The 14,269-nt window shown below is 42.0% G+C and overlaps 1 protein-coding gene across 1 annotated transcript in view; it reads right to left on the minus strand.

Annotated features, from left to right (window-relative positions):
• syngr1b (synaptogyrin 1b) overlaps nucleotides 1-13,276 on the minus strand; it is a 23,681-nt gene extending 10,405 nt beyond the window's left edge. The window contains exon 1 of the mRNA XM_079498745.1: nucleotides 12,868-13,276. Within this exon, the coding sequence (XP_079354871.1) occupies nucleotides 12,868-12,969 (102 nt within the window). The 5' untranslated portion in view covers nucleotides 12,970-13,276. The remainder of the gene's footprint in view (nucleotides 1-12,867) is intronic.
• Between the last annotated feature and the right edge of the window lie 993 nt (nucleotides 13,277-14,269).

Raw genomic sequence — 14,269 nt, forward strand, 5'->3', positions numbered from 1 at the left:
GCTATAGCTGACATGCTGCCTCGCTGTGTCGCCGTTCAGTAGCACTGGACTGCCACTTGACAGCTCAGTGTCTCTGTGCTCACGGAGCCAACACTTCACCACACTGTTCCTGCAGTATCAAGTCAGTCAGCAGTATTAGTACAGGGACCGCAGTGTTAAGCTGAATAGAATGGTGATAATACCACACAGCCTGTCAAGAGTCACAATCTGTATCCGTATTGTGCTGGTTTTACTCCGGGGCTGGGGTGCATACTTAGACTAGTCATTGGTTAGACATGGGTTAAGGTTAGGTGCTGCCCCGTGGGAGGTTAGGGTTAGGGTGAGGGTTTGAGATAGGTTGTAGTTGTAGGACGACTGTAGGTCTAACCAATGACTAGTCTAAACCAAGTACTGTCTAAACTAAGTACTGCACCCCCGGGGCTGTCAACAATGTGTGTGCCATCGTGTGCCTCGTTGTAAATCTTCATGGCTAACTTGATCTCACGTAAAGGCATAATACAGTATAACAAAACAATAAATAACATTTCTAGCAGTCATCAGCCACTGCAGGAACTCACTGCATTCTGATGTTTTCACAGTTTTGGTAGACAGCGATGTTTTTGGGCTGCCAAACAAAACTCTTACCAAGATACAGCGAGAGAGCAAAGTGTTTCTGCATGGTAATCACCACCACACTACTCTAGTGGCTGATAGCTGTGGTAAAAATCAATTTTTTTGATTAATCTATCACTATAGTCCATAGTCCATTGTGAACACCCAAACTATATGCATGGCTTTTGGGTTATGCGCTCGCAATAGTTACACACTTTTTGAGTGGAAGCTGCTCATCATGTCATCCTGTGGTGACAGCACTGTAATTTATGACCCGCCGTCGATGCGTGTCAAATGTGCGTGCATGTGCTATGGGGGAGTACTATGGACATTGATATGCAAAGCTGCTCGCAGCTCATAAAAGGATGTCTGAGCTGAAGAAACAGGCGCTATAAGTCAAACTCCTTTCTAACTTTGTAGCCTACCGCCGTTCTCTGTGTGGCGTTGCGTTTGTGAGCATGTATACTGTTATAGCCCCAAAGCTATATGTCCACTCAGTGGCTACTGATCCCATATAGGCTACACTGGCCCGGCAGGGGTGCCCACGCATTTTTTACTTGGGATCTACTTTTAAAATGACCAGCTAAACAAGATCTACCCACACAAAAATGGATGCTGAGCTGCACGGCACTGTCGTACTGTCGTTACATATAAGACAAACACACTTGGAATAGGAAATAGAGGGGGGAAATTGAATTGGTATATATATGGTATATATTGGTATAGTATTTTCAGATAAATTATAACTTTGTAATGCTAATGATGTTTGTGTGCAACAATCTTGAAAACAAAGTATTGGATTGTGGGTTCGAGCTGATGTCAATCAAGTCACCTTAATTCAAGTGGCAGTGACAGTTTTTTATATTTTAAATTATATATTTTTAGGGCATGTGATCTACCTTTGTGATCTACTGGTAGATCACGATCTACCTTTTGGGCACCACTGGGCTACAGGGACCGTAACGGGGACTCTCCACTGTTCACATAAAAACACTAATAAGCAGCTTCCTCACTGTCTGCATATGCTAAATAAAATGGTCAATGCCCGTGTGCATGTTCAGATGAATTGCTGAACCTATTGAGAGAGAAAATGCAGATGAGACAGACGGACGGACAGAGGTTCCGTCCTTCATTTTATAATAGGTTTACCCCTCCTGCTCATGCCCAGAGTAGGGATGCGAGGCTGAAAGTGTACACACTGTGTAGATGAAAGGAGGAGACAGTTAGAAGGCTCTTCAATCACTGAGACAAATAAAAGCATGGTGTTCTAAAGCTGGAGTGCAATGCAACATCACAAAACAGAGGTGCAACAGTTAATCAAACTAAATGTAGCTTTGAGAGATTTTCACTATCTCGGCACGACACCGTTGTGCAACAAAGTAGAAAATAGGGCTTACATGCTTAATCAATTCACTGACATGCATCCCATGTCTATAATGCATTATACACATAGTCACATACGGTATACTATTATGAGCATTATGCTTGTAACAATGTATAATTATAACGATTTATACTGTAACAATTATCATAACACATTATAAAGCATTTTAGAATTGGAATTATAAAGTCAAGTATTATAATACTTCATAATTACTAGGCACCGGCAGAAGAAACTTTAACACATTATTTCTTTTAAACTCACTTCTCGATTATTAGATTAATCGGGAAAGTAATTTATTAAATAATCGCTGCGAAGATAATGGATAGTTGCAGCACTATTGCAAAATGTAAAAATACATGTATTTTCTTTCAGATTCTCCGGCTCAGGAGGATCAGAGAAATGGAGTCCCCTTCCTTCCTGACTGGTCTCTACCAGGTTGATAGTAGAATCATTGGCTGCTCAGTTATCTGCACCACCTGCTTCCCTCGCCCATAGAGACACAGTAAGGAGATGAGCCATGTGACACTAATGCGGAGACTTATGTGAATCCCCTCCACACCATCCCCCTTTCTTCTGCCTGCAGCGTGTGTTTGAGTGTGTGTGTGTGTGTGTGTGTGTGTGTGTGTGTGTGTGTGTGCGTGCGTGCGTGCGTGCGTGCGTGCGTGCGTGCGTGCGTGCGTGCGTGCGTGCGTGTGTGTACGTGTGTGTGTGCGCTCTCTCAGCCTCTCTGAGCCCTTAGACAGCGCAGCTAGATCACAAGGTTCCTGCTGCTGAAGAAAGCGGGCATTGTGGAGGACACCACGTGGGGTCCTGCTTGGTCTTGTGATCATCAGAAGGTCACTTACACACGGCAAATTAGAGGCCACCGCTATAGCCAAAAGTGTGTGTTTGTGTGTCTTATTTATTTTAAAACACAACTATAAGGACCTTTCTGTTTGCCTTTGATTGAGTTACTTTTTCCTGCTCTTCTGCACTGTATAAAGTATCTGTTTTCTTTTTGGGTTTTTTTTTTTTACTTATTTTGTTTTATGCATGCTAATGTTATAGTAGCCTATAATTGTGTTTCCTTGCTTGATGTTCTGTTCTGTGTAAAGCACATTGAATTGCCTTGTTGTAGAAATGTGCTACTGAAGTCCTGGCGTACTGTACGTCAACTCATTCATCCCCTAGGTCACAGAAGTCATTTCTCTATGGAGAATAACAGAATAACAGAATCGTCTCATGATTGATACAGTCTGTTTCTGGCAAAAGAAAATATTAATTTGGCAGCGGTAACGTTAGCTTTTTCTCGCCGTCAGTTGATGCTTCATATCCATATGAGTCAAACCACCGATTATTTTTGGAACACAGTTCTTGACGCGATATTAAACCCGTCTATAAGAATTCAGAATGGCAAAAAAAAAAATGCGTACATTACATCAGACTCTGCCTTGCCTTGATTTTACTTGCATAATAACAGCAATACTACAATATAAAAACACTCCGTTTCAAGGCCTACTGTATCCAAAATCTAACTTCAGTAAAAGTTCAAATGTATTGGCATCAAAATATCTCTAAAGTACTACTGACATGGTTCTAAATGTCAACCTTTTGGAAAATATACGATCTAAGATCACACATTATTCAATCAATTGTGACGCAATGTGAGCTTGTAGATTTTTTTGAATAGCCGAAGTATAACATAAAGTACTAATAAGTAACTAAATAATTGGAAATTGCAGTAGAGTAAAAACTACAATATTTGCCTCTGAGATGTAGTGGAGTAGAAGTATAGAAATATTTAAAAAACAACTCAACATTGTACTTACTTGAGTAAATTAAATTACTTGCTTTCCACCACTGTGCAAGCATGCCACCTCCAATATTCTCTCAATCAAATAAACATAAAGATATGGCAGCAGGCTGTGTGCCATCAGAATGTATAGTTGACTCTGCACAGAGATGCACTTAGCACACAGCACTGCACACAACTGCCATTCAACAGGTTTTCCATATCAATCCAATCAGATCAATCGAGCTGCTTGTGAATGATTTAAAACAGCTGCTGTATTGATTGAAAAGTATTTTATGGCTCCAGTATAAACGCACACGCACGCACAAACGCACGCACAAACGCACGCACGCACGACACTGCAGATCGAAACACTGGAACACACAGTAATCTCCTGTAAATTGAACTAACTGTAAAACAATGGTCAGGTTGTTCTTTTAGAGAACATTATAGTAGACTCAGGTCATGTCAGTAGTTCCAAATTGTTTTCATGTCAAGGACCCCCAGATTAATGTGTATTTGTCTTATTTTTATAGCAGATCTACTAGGGCTTTAAGCAACTAGTCTAGTATTGAGCAATCCTCAAAAAACACAACATCGCATACCATTGCTACGCGGATGATGTCCAAATTTATCTACCCCTCACCACCAACACCCATAACTCACTTAAATCTGAATTCAAATAAAACAGAAGTGATATTCTTTGGCCTTGACACTACACCGTACAAAAATAACACCATCCCATTCACCCTCTCAGCTCAAACATCTGCTCCTCCGTCAAAAACCTTGGTTTCACTTTCGACAGTAACTTCACACTCAACAAAAACATTAGTTCTGTAGTAAAAAGCAGCTTCTTTCAGTTACGATTGCTGGCAAAGGTCAAACCCTATCTTCCACCCAAACAGCTGGAGATGGCAATACATGCCTTTATATCCTCAAGACTGGACTATTGTAACTCCCTCTTCTCCGGCATTGACCAGGCATCACTAAAGCGCCTGCAGTTGGTGCAAAATGCTGCTGCTCGCCTCCTCACCGGCACAAAAAAACGAGAACACATAACACCAGTTTTAGCTGAACTTCACTGGCTCCCTGTCATTTTTAGAATAGATTTTAAGATTATTTTATTTACTTATAAATCCCTGCACGGCCTAGCCCCCTCTTATTTAACGGAACTTCTCGTCCCTTACACCCCACAAAGGGCACTGAGGTCAACAGACAAGCTGCTCCTGGAAGCTCACAAAACGAACCTCAGGAGTAGGGGCGACCGTGCCTTTGCCTCTGCTGCTCCTAGGCTCTGGAATAGTCTGCCCTTCAATATAAAAAATGCAAACTCTGTTGAGTCTTTTAAATCACTTCTTAAAACACATTTTTATTCTTTGGCTTTTAATCGCACCTAATGTTTTGTTTTATTGCACTTGCGTTATTGTGTTATATGTTTTTGTTGTTGTGGTATAAATTGTTGATGTTTTTGTCTCACCCTGTACAGCACTTTGGTCAATTTCGATTGTTTTAAATGTGCTTTATAAATAAAGTTTGATTTGATTTGATTTGATTATTCAACTACCGACTAGTAAATCCACTAGTCGACCTTGTTGGTACTAGTTGACTAGCTCATAAGAAAAAAAAAGTTATTATTATTATTTATTCCCTATTATAGTCACCAATGTACACAGTTTTTAAAGTCGACTAGTCGACTAGAAAACTAGGCAACTAGTCAACTAGTAAAAATCACTAGAAGTGAAAGCCCTAAGATCTACAAGCTCACAACAAGTCACAGATTCATGATGTGTTGAAAGCGGTGGTTAAACTGATCAGTTTAAGCACTGTAACTCTATAAACACTAGCTATTTGTAAATAAGGTTAAAGTGATTTTGATGCTACATTAACCCATTAGAGACCTGAGGCCCATTTTAAAAACACCTTTGAAAATCTATAAATCCTAACCTTGTTAGGTTTTCTGAAAAACGTGCTGCTATTCAAAGATAGCACATAGCAGATATACAATTTCACAGCGCATCACTTTGTTCCACGCTGCGAGCTTGTACATCTGCTATTTCTCCACAGCCAAATATATATCAATTTGGTAGTTCTTAAAAAAAATAAAAAATAAAATAAAAGTTTGCCAGGTAAACATCTAATCTCTCATTTGGGTCTCGAACTGAAAAGTTTGGGAACCTCTGGGTTAAAGGACCACTTCAACACTTTTCAACCTATCTTCATATAATTGGTCCTCACTATATGTTTATGATAAAATAGCACAATTTCTTTCTACTCTGTCTGTGTCTCATAGGAGGAATGTGGGCAGTTCAGAAACCCATCGTTAGGCAGATCTTTTTTAAACAAGAATTAAAAATATATATATGTTTAGATTTGTATTATCGTGAGAACGATGGCTACCATTTTCGCATTGCAACTTTTCAGGAATAGTGTGTGTGTGTGTGTGTGTGTGTGTGTGTGTGTGTGTGTGTGTGTGTGTGTGTGTGTGTGTGTGTGTGTGTGTGTGTGTGTGTGTGTGTGTGTGTGTGTGTGCGCTTTTATACTGAGTGTCTGCAGCAGTGTGTTGGTCTGGGCTGTGGGGATATCTGATTGCTGCCATCACCATGGTAGCAGTTGCTCATATAATTCCATGGTGTGTGTGTGTGTGTGTGTGTGTGTGTGTGTGTGTGTGTGTGTGTGTGTGTGTGTGTGTGTGTGTGTGTGTGTGTTTCTACACGGGAGAAAAGAGAAAGACAGACAGACAGACAGACAGACAGACAGACAGACAGACAGACAGACAGACAGACAGACAGACAGACAGACAGACAGACAGACAGACAGACAGACAAATGGAGGGCACCATCCTGACCTTCCATTTACTTACATATCCCGTCCTATCTACACTTCTCATCATTTATCTCGTACCGTTCTCCTTCTCCTTGTCTTCTAAAAGGTATGATCGTTTTCTCCCTCTACAGTCTACACCAATAAGCACTTAGCTGAAAATGACAGATCTACAAGATGGGCTATTTTCGGTTAATGTATGCCTATTTTAGCCAAATGTTCGCCTATTATGATATGCCCAGAATATGGACGCTAGGGTTCAAGTAACATCTGATTTAAATTAGCATAGAGTACTAGACTTGTATGTTTTTGTTATTACCAATATGAAAATACAATAACAGCCAAAACAAGGTGAAGTCGATTTATCTGACACTACAGTGTCTTATTTTTTTTTTTAAATGTTTTTTTTGTGGCTTTCGCCTTTATTTTATATTTTTTTTATGGAGGGACAGACAGTAGGGAAGGCTGACAGGAAATGGGGAGAGAGAGATGGGGGGGTGACATGCAGTGAGGGCTGTCGGGATCAGGAGTCGAACCCGCGGCACACTGCCAGACTGGATTACCAGCCAAGGTGCCTGGACCGCTGAGCCACGGCCCAGGCCAACACTACAGTGTCTTAACTGTACTGTATATAACTTTCCTCTTCTACCTCGGATTTTAACCCGTTTTCCTGCGCAAGTGCCGACATGTTTTACCATTGAGCTAATAGAGCCTGCCTGCTTCCTCAGGGGATGAATTGAATCTTGACCATCCGGTCAGAATCCATGCCAGATCCTGTGTCTATGTGAGACATGACCTTTGACACCATCTAAATGGCTCAATAGAAGAGCAGGGAGACATAATACAACCACCCCAATGGTAGAAGTCATATTGTATTAACATACTAAAAATAAGGTATAGTGGCGCTTTAACACCTGGCACTTGAAGTGCCAGGTGTTAACAATTATTTGCAAATATACTTTTACTCAGGTGTGATGAGTATTCGTTACAAGAGTCTCATTTACAGTATAGTACTGAATGTCTCCAACAAAATAGTATTATTATATATTTTTTCAGTCTGAAACATGCATAAATGCAAGCAAACAAACACATCCATGCTTGCTGACTCCATCCTACTGCTAACCTTGAAATAATTACCAAGCTCTGTGTCAGAATTCTGACAAGTGGGTGCTAAGTTAGTGTGTGTGTGTGTGTGTGTTTGTGTGTGTGTGTGTGTGTGTGTGTGTGTGTGTGTGTGTGTGTGTGTGTGTGTGTGTGTGTGTGTGTGTGTGTGTGTGTGTGTGTGTGTGTGTGTGTGTGTGTGTGTGTGTGTGTGAATGCGTGTCACTGTCAGACAGTATTTGTTTTGCAAGAAGATGAAAGAATGCCGTGCTGCATTTGTGTTTACGCTAAATTACTCTCCAAACTAAAGCTGTCAAATTATTGTAGTGGAGTAAAAGGTAAAATATTTGCCTCTGAGATATTAGTGGAGTAGTAAAAGTTAAAAGTATTTAAAAATGAACATACGCAAGTGAAGTACAAGTACCTCAAAATTGTTCTTAAGTAGGATAGAGTAAATGTTACTTTGCACTGCGCATTTGTGTGTGTGTGTGTGTGTGTGTGTGTGTGTGTGTGTGTGTGTGTGTGTGTGTGTGTGTGTGTGTGTGTGTGTGTGTGTGTGCGCGCGTGTGTGCACATACGCACGTGCCACGTGACACGTTGTGACCTTTTAGATCTGAACTTTTCACCAAAATTGAATTAGGTGAGTCGTGGTTAAGTGGTCATTTGAATAAGTGGTTTATTCATAATGTACTTTTTCCTTTCCAAGAAATGTAGTGGAGTCAAAAGTACAATGCTTGTCTTTGAAATTGTAGTGGAGTGATCCAAATATAGTATCCAAAAAAAGGTACACAAGTAATCAAGTACAGATAATTGTTTTAGTTAGGCACAGTACTCAAGTAACTTTACTTGGTTACTGTCCATACTACCCTACTACGCTGTAGTAGGGTAGTATGGACACGTAGGGCATTCATTTAAGAAAATAAAAAACACAAAATGTTAAATTATGGAGATCAGAGGTTTCTGCCCGACAGCAATGATTTGTGGTGGACCCAAAGAAGAGTGCTGTACCTGTTGGCTGGGGAAACAGCTGGCTCCCCAATCTAGTCTCGATTCGTCTGGGATCAATTTATTTTTCTCTTAAATTTTTATCATACGATTTTGTAACCCCATTTTTTCAACCAGTGTCAATTATCTAATGTAATCCTGGGTGCTACATTCCTCTGCCAACCTGGGGAGAGCAACGGACTGACCTCATATACTTCCTTCACTGCATGAGGAGTCCAACGCCGCTTCTTTTCACCTGACAGGAGGGGTGAGTTTCCCTGCATGGTTGGACTTAGCGTGTGGAAGGAACACGTTATTCCAACCAGTTCCTGGTCTGGGATCCATTATTATCTCGGCCATGCAGGCCGTATCAGCCAGATGCAGGGGTTTTGCTTTCGCCCCTGTGTGTTTGTGTGTGTCTGAGTGTCTGTGTCTGTGAATCCAAAGCTAACCTCAGAAACTATAAGAGCAATCAGTTCCCAGTTTTTTCAAATTGGCCTCTTGGGTGGTGCTGTACCATGCAGCCTCAACTGTAGGTTAGATATTTTTTGGCAGTGTTCTTTTTTCTTCAAATTGTGTATGAGAGTCAAGTGAAAGTATAGATTTTGTATATTCCATAGTAGCTATATGACTACCAAATGATGTCAATTATGCAATTGAAATTGCAATGAACATATGGATGCCACATATACGTGTGGGCGTCACATTATGTCATCTTGATTTGATTGACCAAGGTCACAATCTTGACATTCGTATTTGAAAGTGTCATTTGACATAGTGCTCTAATCTGCCTGAAAGATCGAAAATAAGGTCAAAAATAAAATATGGTCCAAAGGAAAAAAGGAAAATAAATAAAGGAATAACGGAAAATAAGGTCCAATCAACCCCAAATTTGAATGTCATTTATTTTACCAATCTTCACCAAATTAGGTACACTGTATGATCTTGGGAGTAATGTGACAATGGGAGTCAAAACAGCTTTTTGATACTTTATACAATTCCATACAATTTGCCTGTGACTGGCTTCCAAAAGTAGAAAGTACTCACTATGCAGAATGTCCCATTTCAAGTTTTCAAATGTATAGAAATATCTTGAAAATATGTGAGCTAGTAGATCGTCTATTACCAAATTGACGAAATGTAGCTGTAGGGCTTAAGTGTTGGATGTATGTTTTGTCATAATGATCAAACTAACTAGAAATAGAAACTAAAGTTTTCAAATAAATGTAGTGGAGTAAAAGTACAATATTTGCCTCTGAGATGTAGTGGAGTAGAAATAAAAAATATTGGAAATGGGAAATACTCGAGTAAAGTACAGTACAAATAAAAAAGGTATTTATTTATTTTGAATAAGTGAGTTGCAGCCTTGTTTTCAAGGGTGTCCTCAGAATCAGTAAATGTACTGCTATTTCCCCACTACAGCTTCTCTGGGTCCTAGTTATATTTTCCAGTTACTGTTACTATAATTATGTCTCTATATGTAACTCTCCCGCTCTGTTTATCTAGCTAATGAGCTTCCCCTCTCCACTGTGTCTGTCACACCTCTCCTTGTCTTCACACCCTGCCTGGGATGTAAAAAGTACTATATTTGCCTCTGAGATGTACTGAAGAATACTGAAGAAAGTAAAAAACATGTTTTACCTCGACTGTGTCGCTTGCCGACAACTTAAGAGCCGATCTACAATGTCATAACACACACATTATGTTCAATTGAATAGAAACGCAGGAGAGAGAGAGAGAGAGAGAGAGAGAGAGAGAGAGAGAGAGAGAGAGAGAGAGAGAGAGAGAGAGAGAGAGAGAGAGACAGAGAGAGAGAGGGAGAGAGAGAAAGAGAGAGATATGCTCATGATTATGATCTCACCTACAATGTGTTCCTGTCGATAACATCACATCCACTGGCGGGACAAGTCAATACCGGACCAGGGGGGCAGAACGCACAATCATGCCCCCGTGAACAACCCTCCCCACCCACTGTACAGCACCATACATATATGGTACCATATAATAACCCATCAAAGCTTGATGTGACATCGCTTTAACCCATTTAGACCTGAGGCCAATAGGCCTATCTCACAGAATTTCCCCGCCCCCTTTTTACGCCCCCTTTCGGGACTAGTGGTGATAGTGTGACGTCACTCCATAGACACTACATGTTAACAGACGTTATTTAAGAAGTCTACAACTTTTGTTTTCTCAAGGTAAGGTTTGTTCTATCTGTTCGAGCTGATTTACCATCTTGTTTGCTTCATAATAATATTGGTCTGTCACATTTTTACATTAGGAAATGTACTTAGATTCTCCAGAGAAAAAAACGTGTAAATGCTAATGTTAAATGACACCACTATCTACCGGAAGTGGGCGTGGAAAGCGGGCTGTGAGATAGGCCTATTCTACAATATGTCTTCTAAATCTGAACATTTCTGAAAAACCTATGTTTCTATGTCAGTGGTTCTCAAACTATTTCATGTCATGGACCCCAAAATATTATATGTAATTGGCCGCCGACCCCCATCTGAAAATATGTTGTTCCAGGGACCCCATCGGAAGCAAAGATTTGGGTTAAAAATGTTCGCTCTGAAAGAGAATACATATTAAAATATTTTCACGCCACATTTTCACGATTTCTCGTGGTAGCGCGGCACATGTGTGCCACGCTATGAGCTTGTAGATCTGCTATTTTTCAACAGCTATAACACCAAAAGGGGTTCATGAATGGGTTAAAAGTTAAAACAAACACATCGGCTACTGCGGTTTTCTCTCACACAAATGCAAACCATTCAACACCACACTGCCACAGTGCCACAGTGCCAGTGCACGCCGGACTCACTTCAACTAAAGAACTCAAATGTTTATAAGAATTGGCACGGCGGCCAAACAGTTCCAAGTACAAGCACTATGGTATGGGCATGATATAAGCAGGCTAAGTGGACTTCAATTTAACAACATCACATTCTTGCAGGCAGTGACAGTAGCCTAACAGTACTGTAGCCTACCTGTTAATGTTTTTTTTGGGCAGCTGTTGTTGTTGCTGTTGTTGATGATTTTACCAGCGTGAGCCAGCATGAGATTTATACAATGAACTACTCACCTAATGCCACGGAGGTTCTATGTATGACATACTTCCAAAGTGTTTACATTGTTTATGTATACCCCTATAGGTCATCGAGGCTAGGGCAAGTGCTATGGGCAAGTGCTACAGGCTAAGATTGAGTCTGAAGAGGTGGGTTTTCAGACTACGGCGGAAGATTGGGAGTGAGTCTGCAGTTCTGATTTCTATGGGAACTTAAGTGCTTTACATAGTTTTGGAGCCAGAAGGGAGAAGAGTTTGGGACGTGTTTTTAGCAAAGGTACTTCCAGCCTCTGATCTGAGCGAGCGGGAGGGTTTCTACTATAGGGTCCATCAGACTTGCACGATATGGGGGCGCCATACCTTTGGTTGCTTTGAAGGCTATAGCATCAGAGTTTTTATCATCTTTTTTTTACCTAAATGTAACACAATGAACAGCTAATGAAGGTCCCCAGGAGCCCTTTTCAGGGCCTCAAACCCAGTACCGAGCAGTCCAGTTGCCCTGAGGGCCACGGGCCCCACCGGCCCAATAGCTAATTTGGCCCTGGTGTGTGTGTGTGTGTGTGTGTGTGTGTGTGTGTGTGTGTGTGTGCTCACACAAATGAGAAACAGGTGGAATGGCGGGTCTTCAATATTAACCATAATAACCCATAGCCCAACTCCACAAACACGTACTATTGTTGCATGGTGGTCCTATAGGCCTATAATAAACACTATCGTAATCATTCCAATATACACACAGAGCCTGTTGAGGCAGCAAAAAATGAAAAATATAATAAATAAATAATAATCTATACATTTATATAGCGCTGTTCTATAAGTAGCCATACCCAAAGACTCGTGGAGAACATATAGTCTAATAATAATAATAGATAAACAGTGAACTTACACACACACACACACACACATACACACACACACAGCTAGCTCTAGAGTGGAGGTGTGTGTGGTGTACGTAGGCAACAACAGGACAATCTCAATGTCAAATCACCACAACAACAAGGAATATAACCTGCGACAGTCAGGGGGTGGACGACGACATCGTGACAGATGCTCGTCCACGTCGTGGGGGGGGGGGGGCTCTTATGAAATCAAAACGTATGCTAGTAGTATACTAGGAGTATAGGAGTCAGAGGAGTAGCTACTCACCCAAGACACTATGCGGAGAACGGTGTGGGGCTGCTGGAAAAACGTGACGGGGTCGAACGCCCCTCCGGCCTTCCCAGCTCCGTATGCCTGCATCCCCTCCATGGTTGCTACACTAGCTCCTCTCTCTCTCTCCTCCTCTCCTCGTTCCGTTCCCCAGCGCGCTCTGCACTCACCGCTTCAAAGGCGAGGGCGACACCAACACCACGGCGTGTGTGTGTACGCGACGGTGCGCGCGCGTGTGTGTGTGTGACTGTGTGTGTGTGTGTGTGTGTGGGAGGCACGAGACGCGGACAATCCCTGATAAGCTTCCGCTATGCGCGTGTGTGTGTCCCTCTCTCTCTCTCGCGCACGCACTGCCGATAGGCTATTATTCTGACTGTCCTTTTAAACCTTTCAATGTCTCTCGTCCTTCTCTCTCCCGATATTTCAAATCAATGTACCGTATATGGAAATTGCCCCGTGTTCCCTCTCTCTCTCTCTCGCTCTCCCCCCTCTCTCTCTCCCCGTCTCTCTCTCCCTCTCCCTCCTCTCTCTCCCTCTCCCTCTCTCTCTCTCTCTCTTACTCTCCCTCTAGCTCTCTCTCTCCCTCTAGCTATCTCTCTCTCTCCCCCCTCTCTCTCTCTCTCTCTCTCTCTCTCTTACTCTCCCTCTAGCTCTCTCTCTCTTACTCTCCCTCTAGCTCTCTCTCTCCCTCTCCCTCTAGCTCTCTCTCTCTCTCTCTCTCTTACTCTCCCTCTAGCTCTCTCTCCCTTTCCCTCTCTCTCTCGTGTTCTTCGTCCTTCAGAGAGAGAGAGGGGGGGGGGGGGGTCAGAGCGTGGTGATCGCATGAGCGCGCTTTCGCTGTCAAGTCTCTCCGGTGGTAGAAATTGTGCCCGTGCGCGTAAAGCCCCATTTATTATGCTTCGTCGCGGCCGAAAACAGCAGACCTACAAGCTCACACGGCGCCTCGGACGTGACGAACTGTGAGCTTGTAGGTCTGCTTTACTTTACCCCCTCGTAAAACATCACGAGGGTTGCGCGCCTTTGCGCACAGGACGCACAGTTGCACACAGGACCTCCAAGTCACGCGCTGCTCCCCTATGGCTGCTCCTTTTGCCAGCGTGGAAACAACACACAGGAAACACAGTTTAACAGACTAAAATGCGAATTAAGTAAAGGATTCTTTCAAGTTTCAACTGCACTGTAGGCCTAATGAATGGGGGGTGGGGGGCATCAAACACGGACAAATGCCGAAATGTGCAAGAAGTTAGAACTTTTAAACAATAAACTAAACAAAATATGGTAAAATATGTCGGCTAATGTTGTTCAAAACAAGCACATTTCACTAGGCAATTATGCAACTTCCATGATGATGAGCAACTAACTCATTTCATAAAGATTAACCAGAGAAGAGGTTTGCATA

Source organism: Electrona antarctica (assembly GCF_951216825.1).
Source record: "Electrona antarctica genome assembly, chromosome: 4".
Lineage (NCBI taxonomy): Eukaryota > Metazoa > Chordata > Actinopteri > Myctophiformes > Myctophidae > Electrona > Electrona antarctica.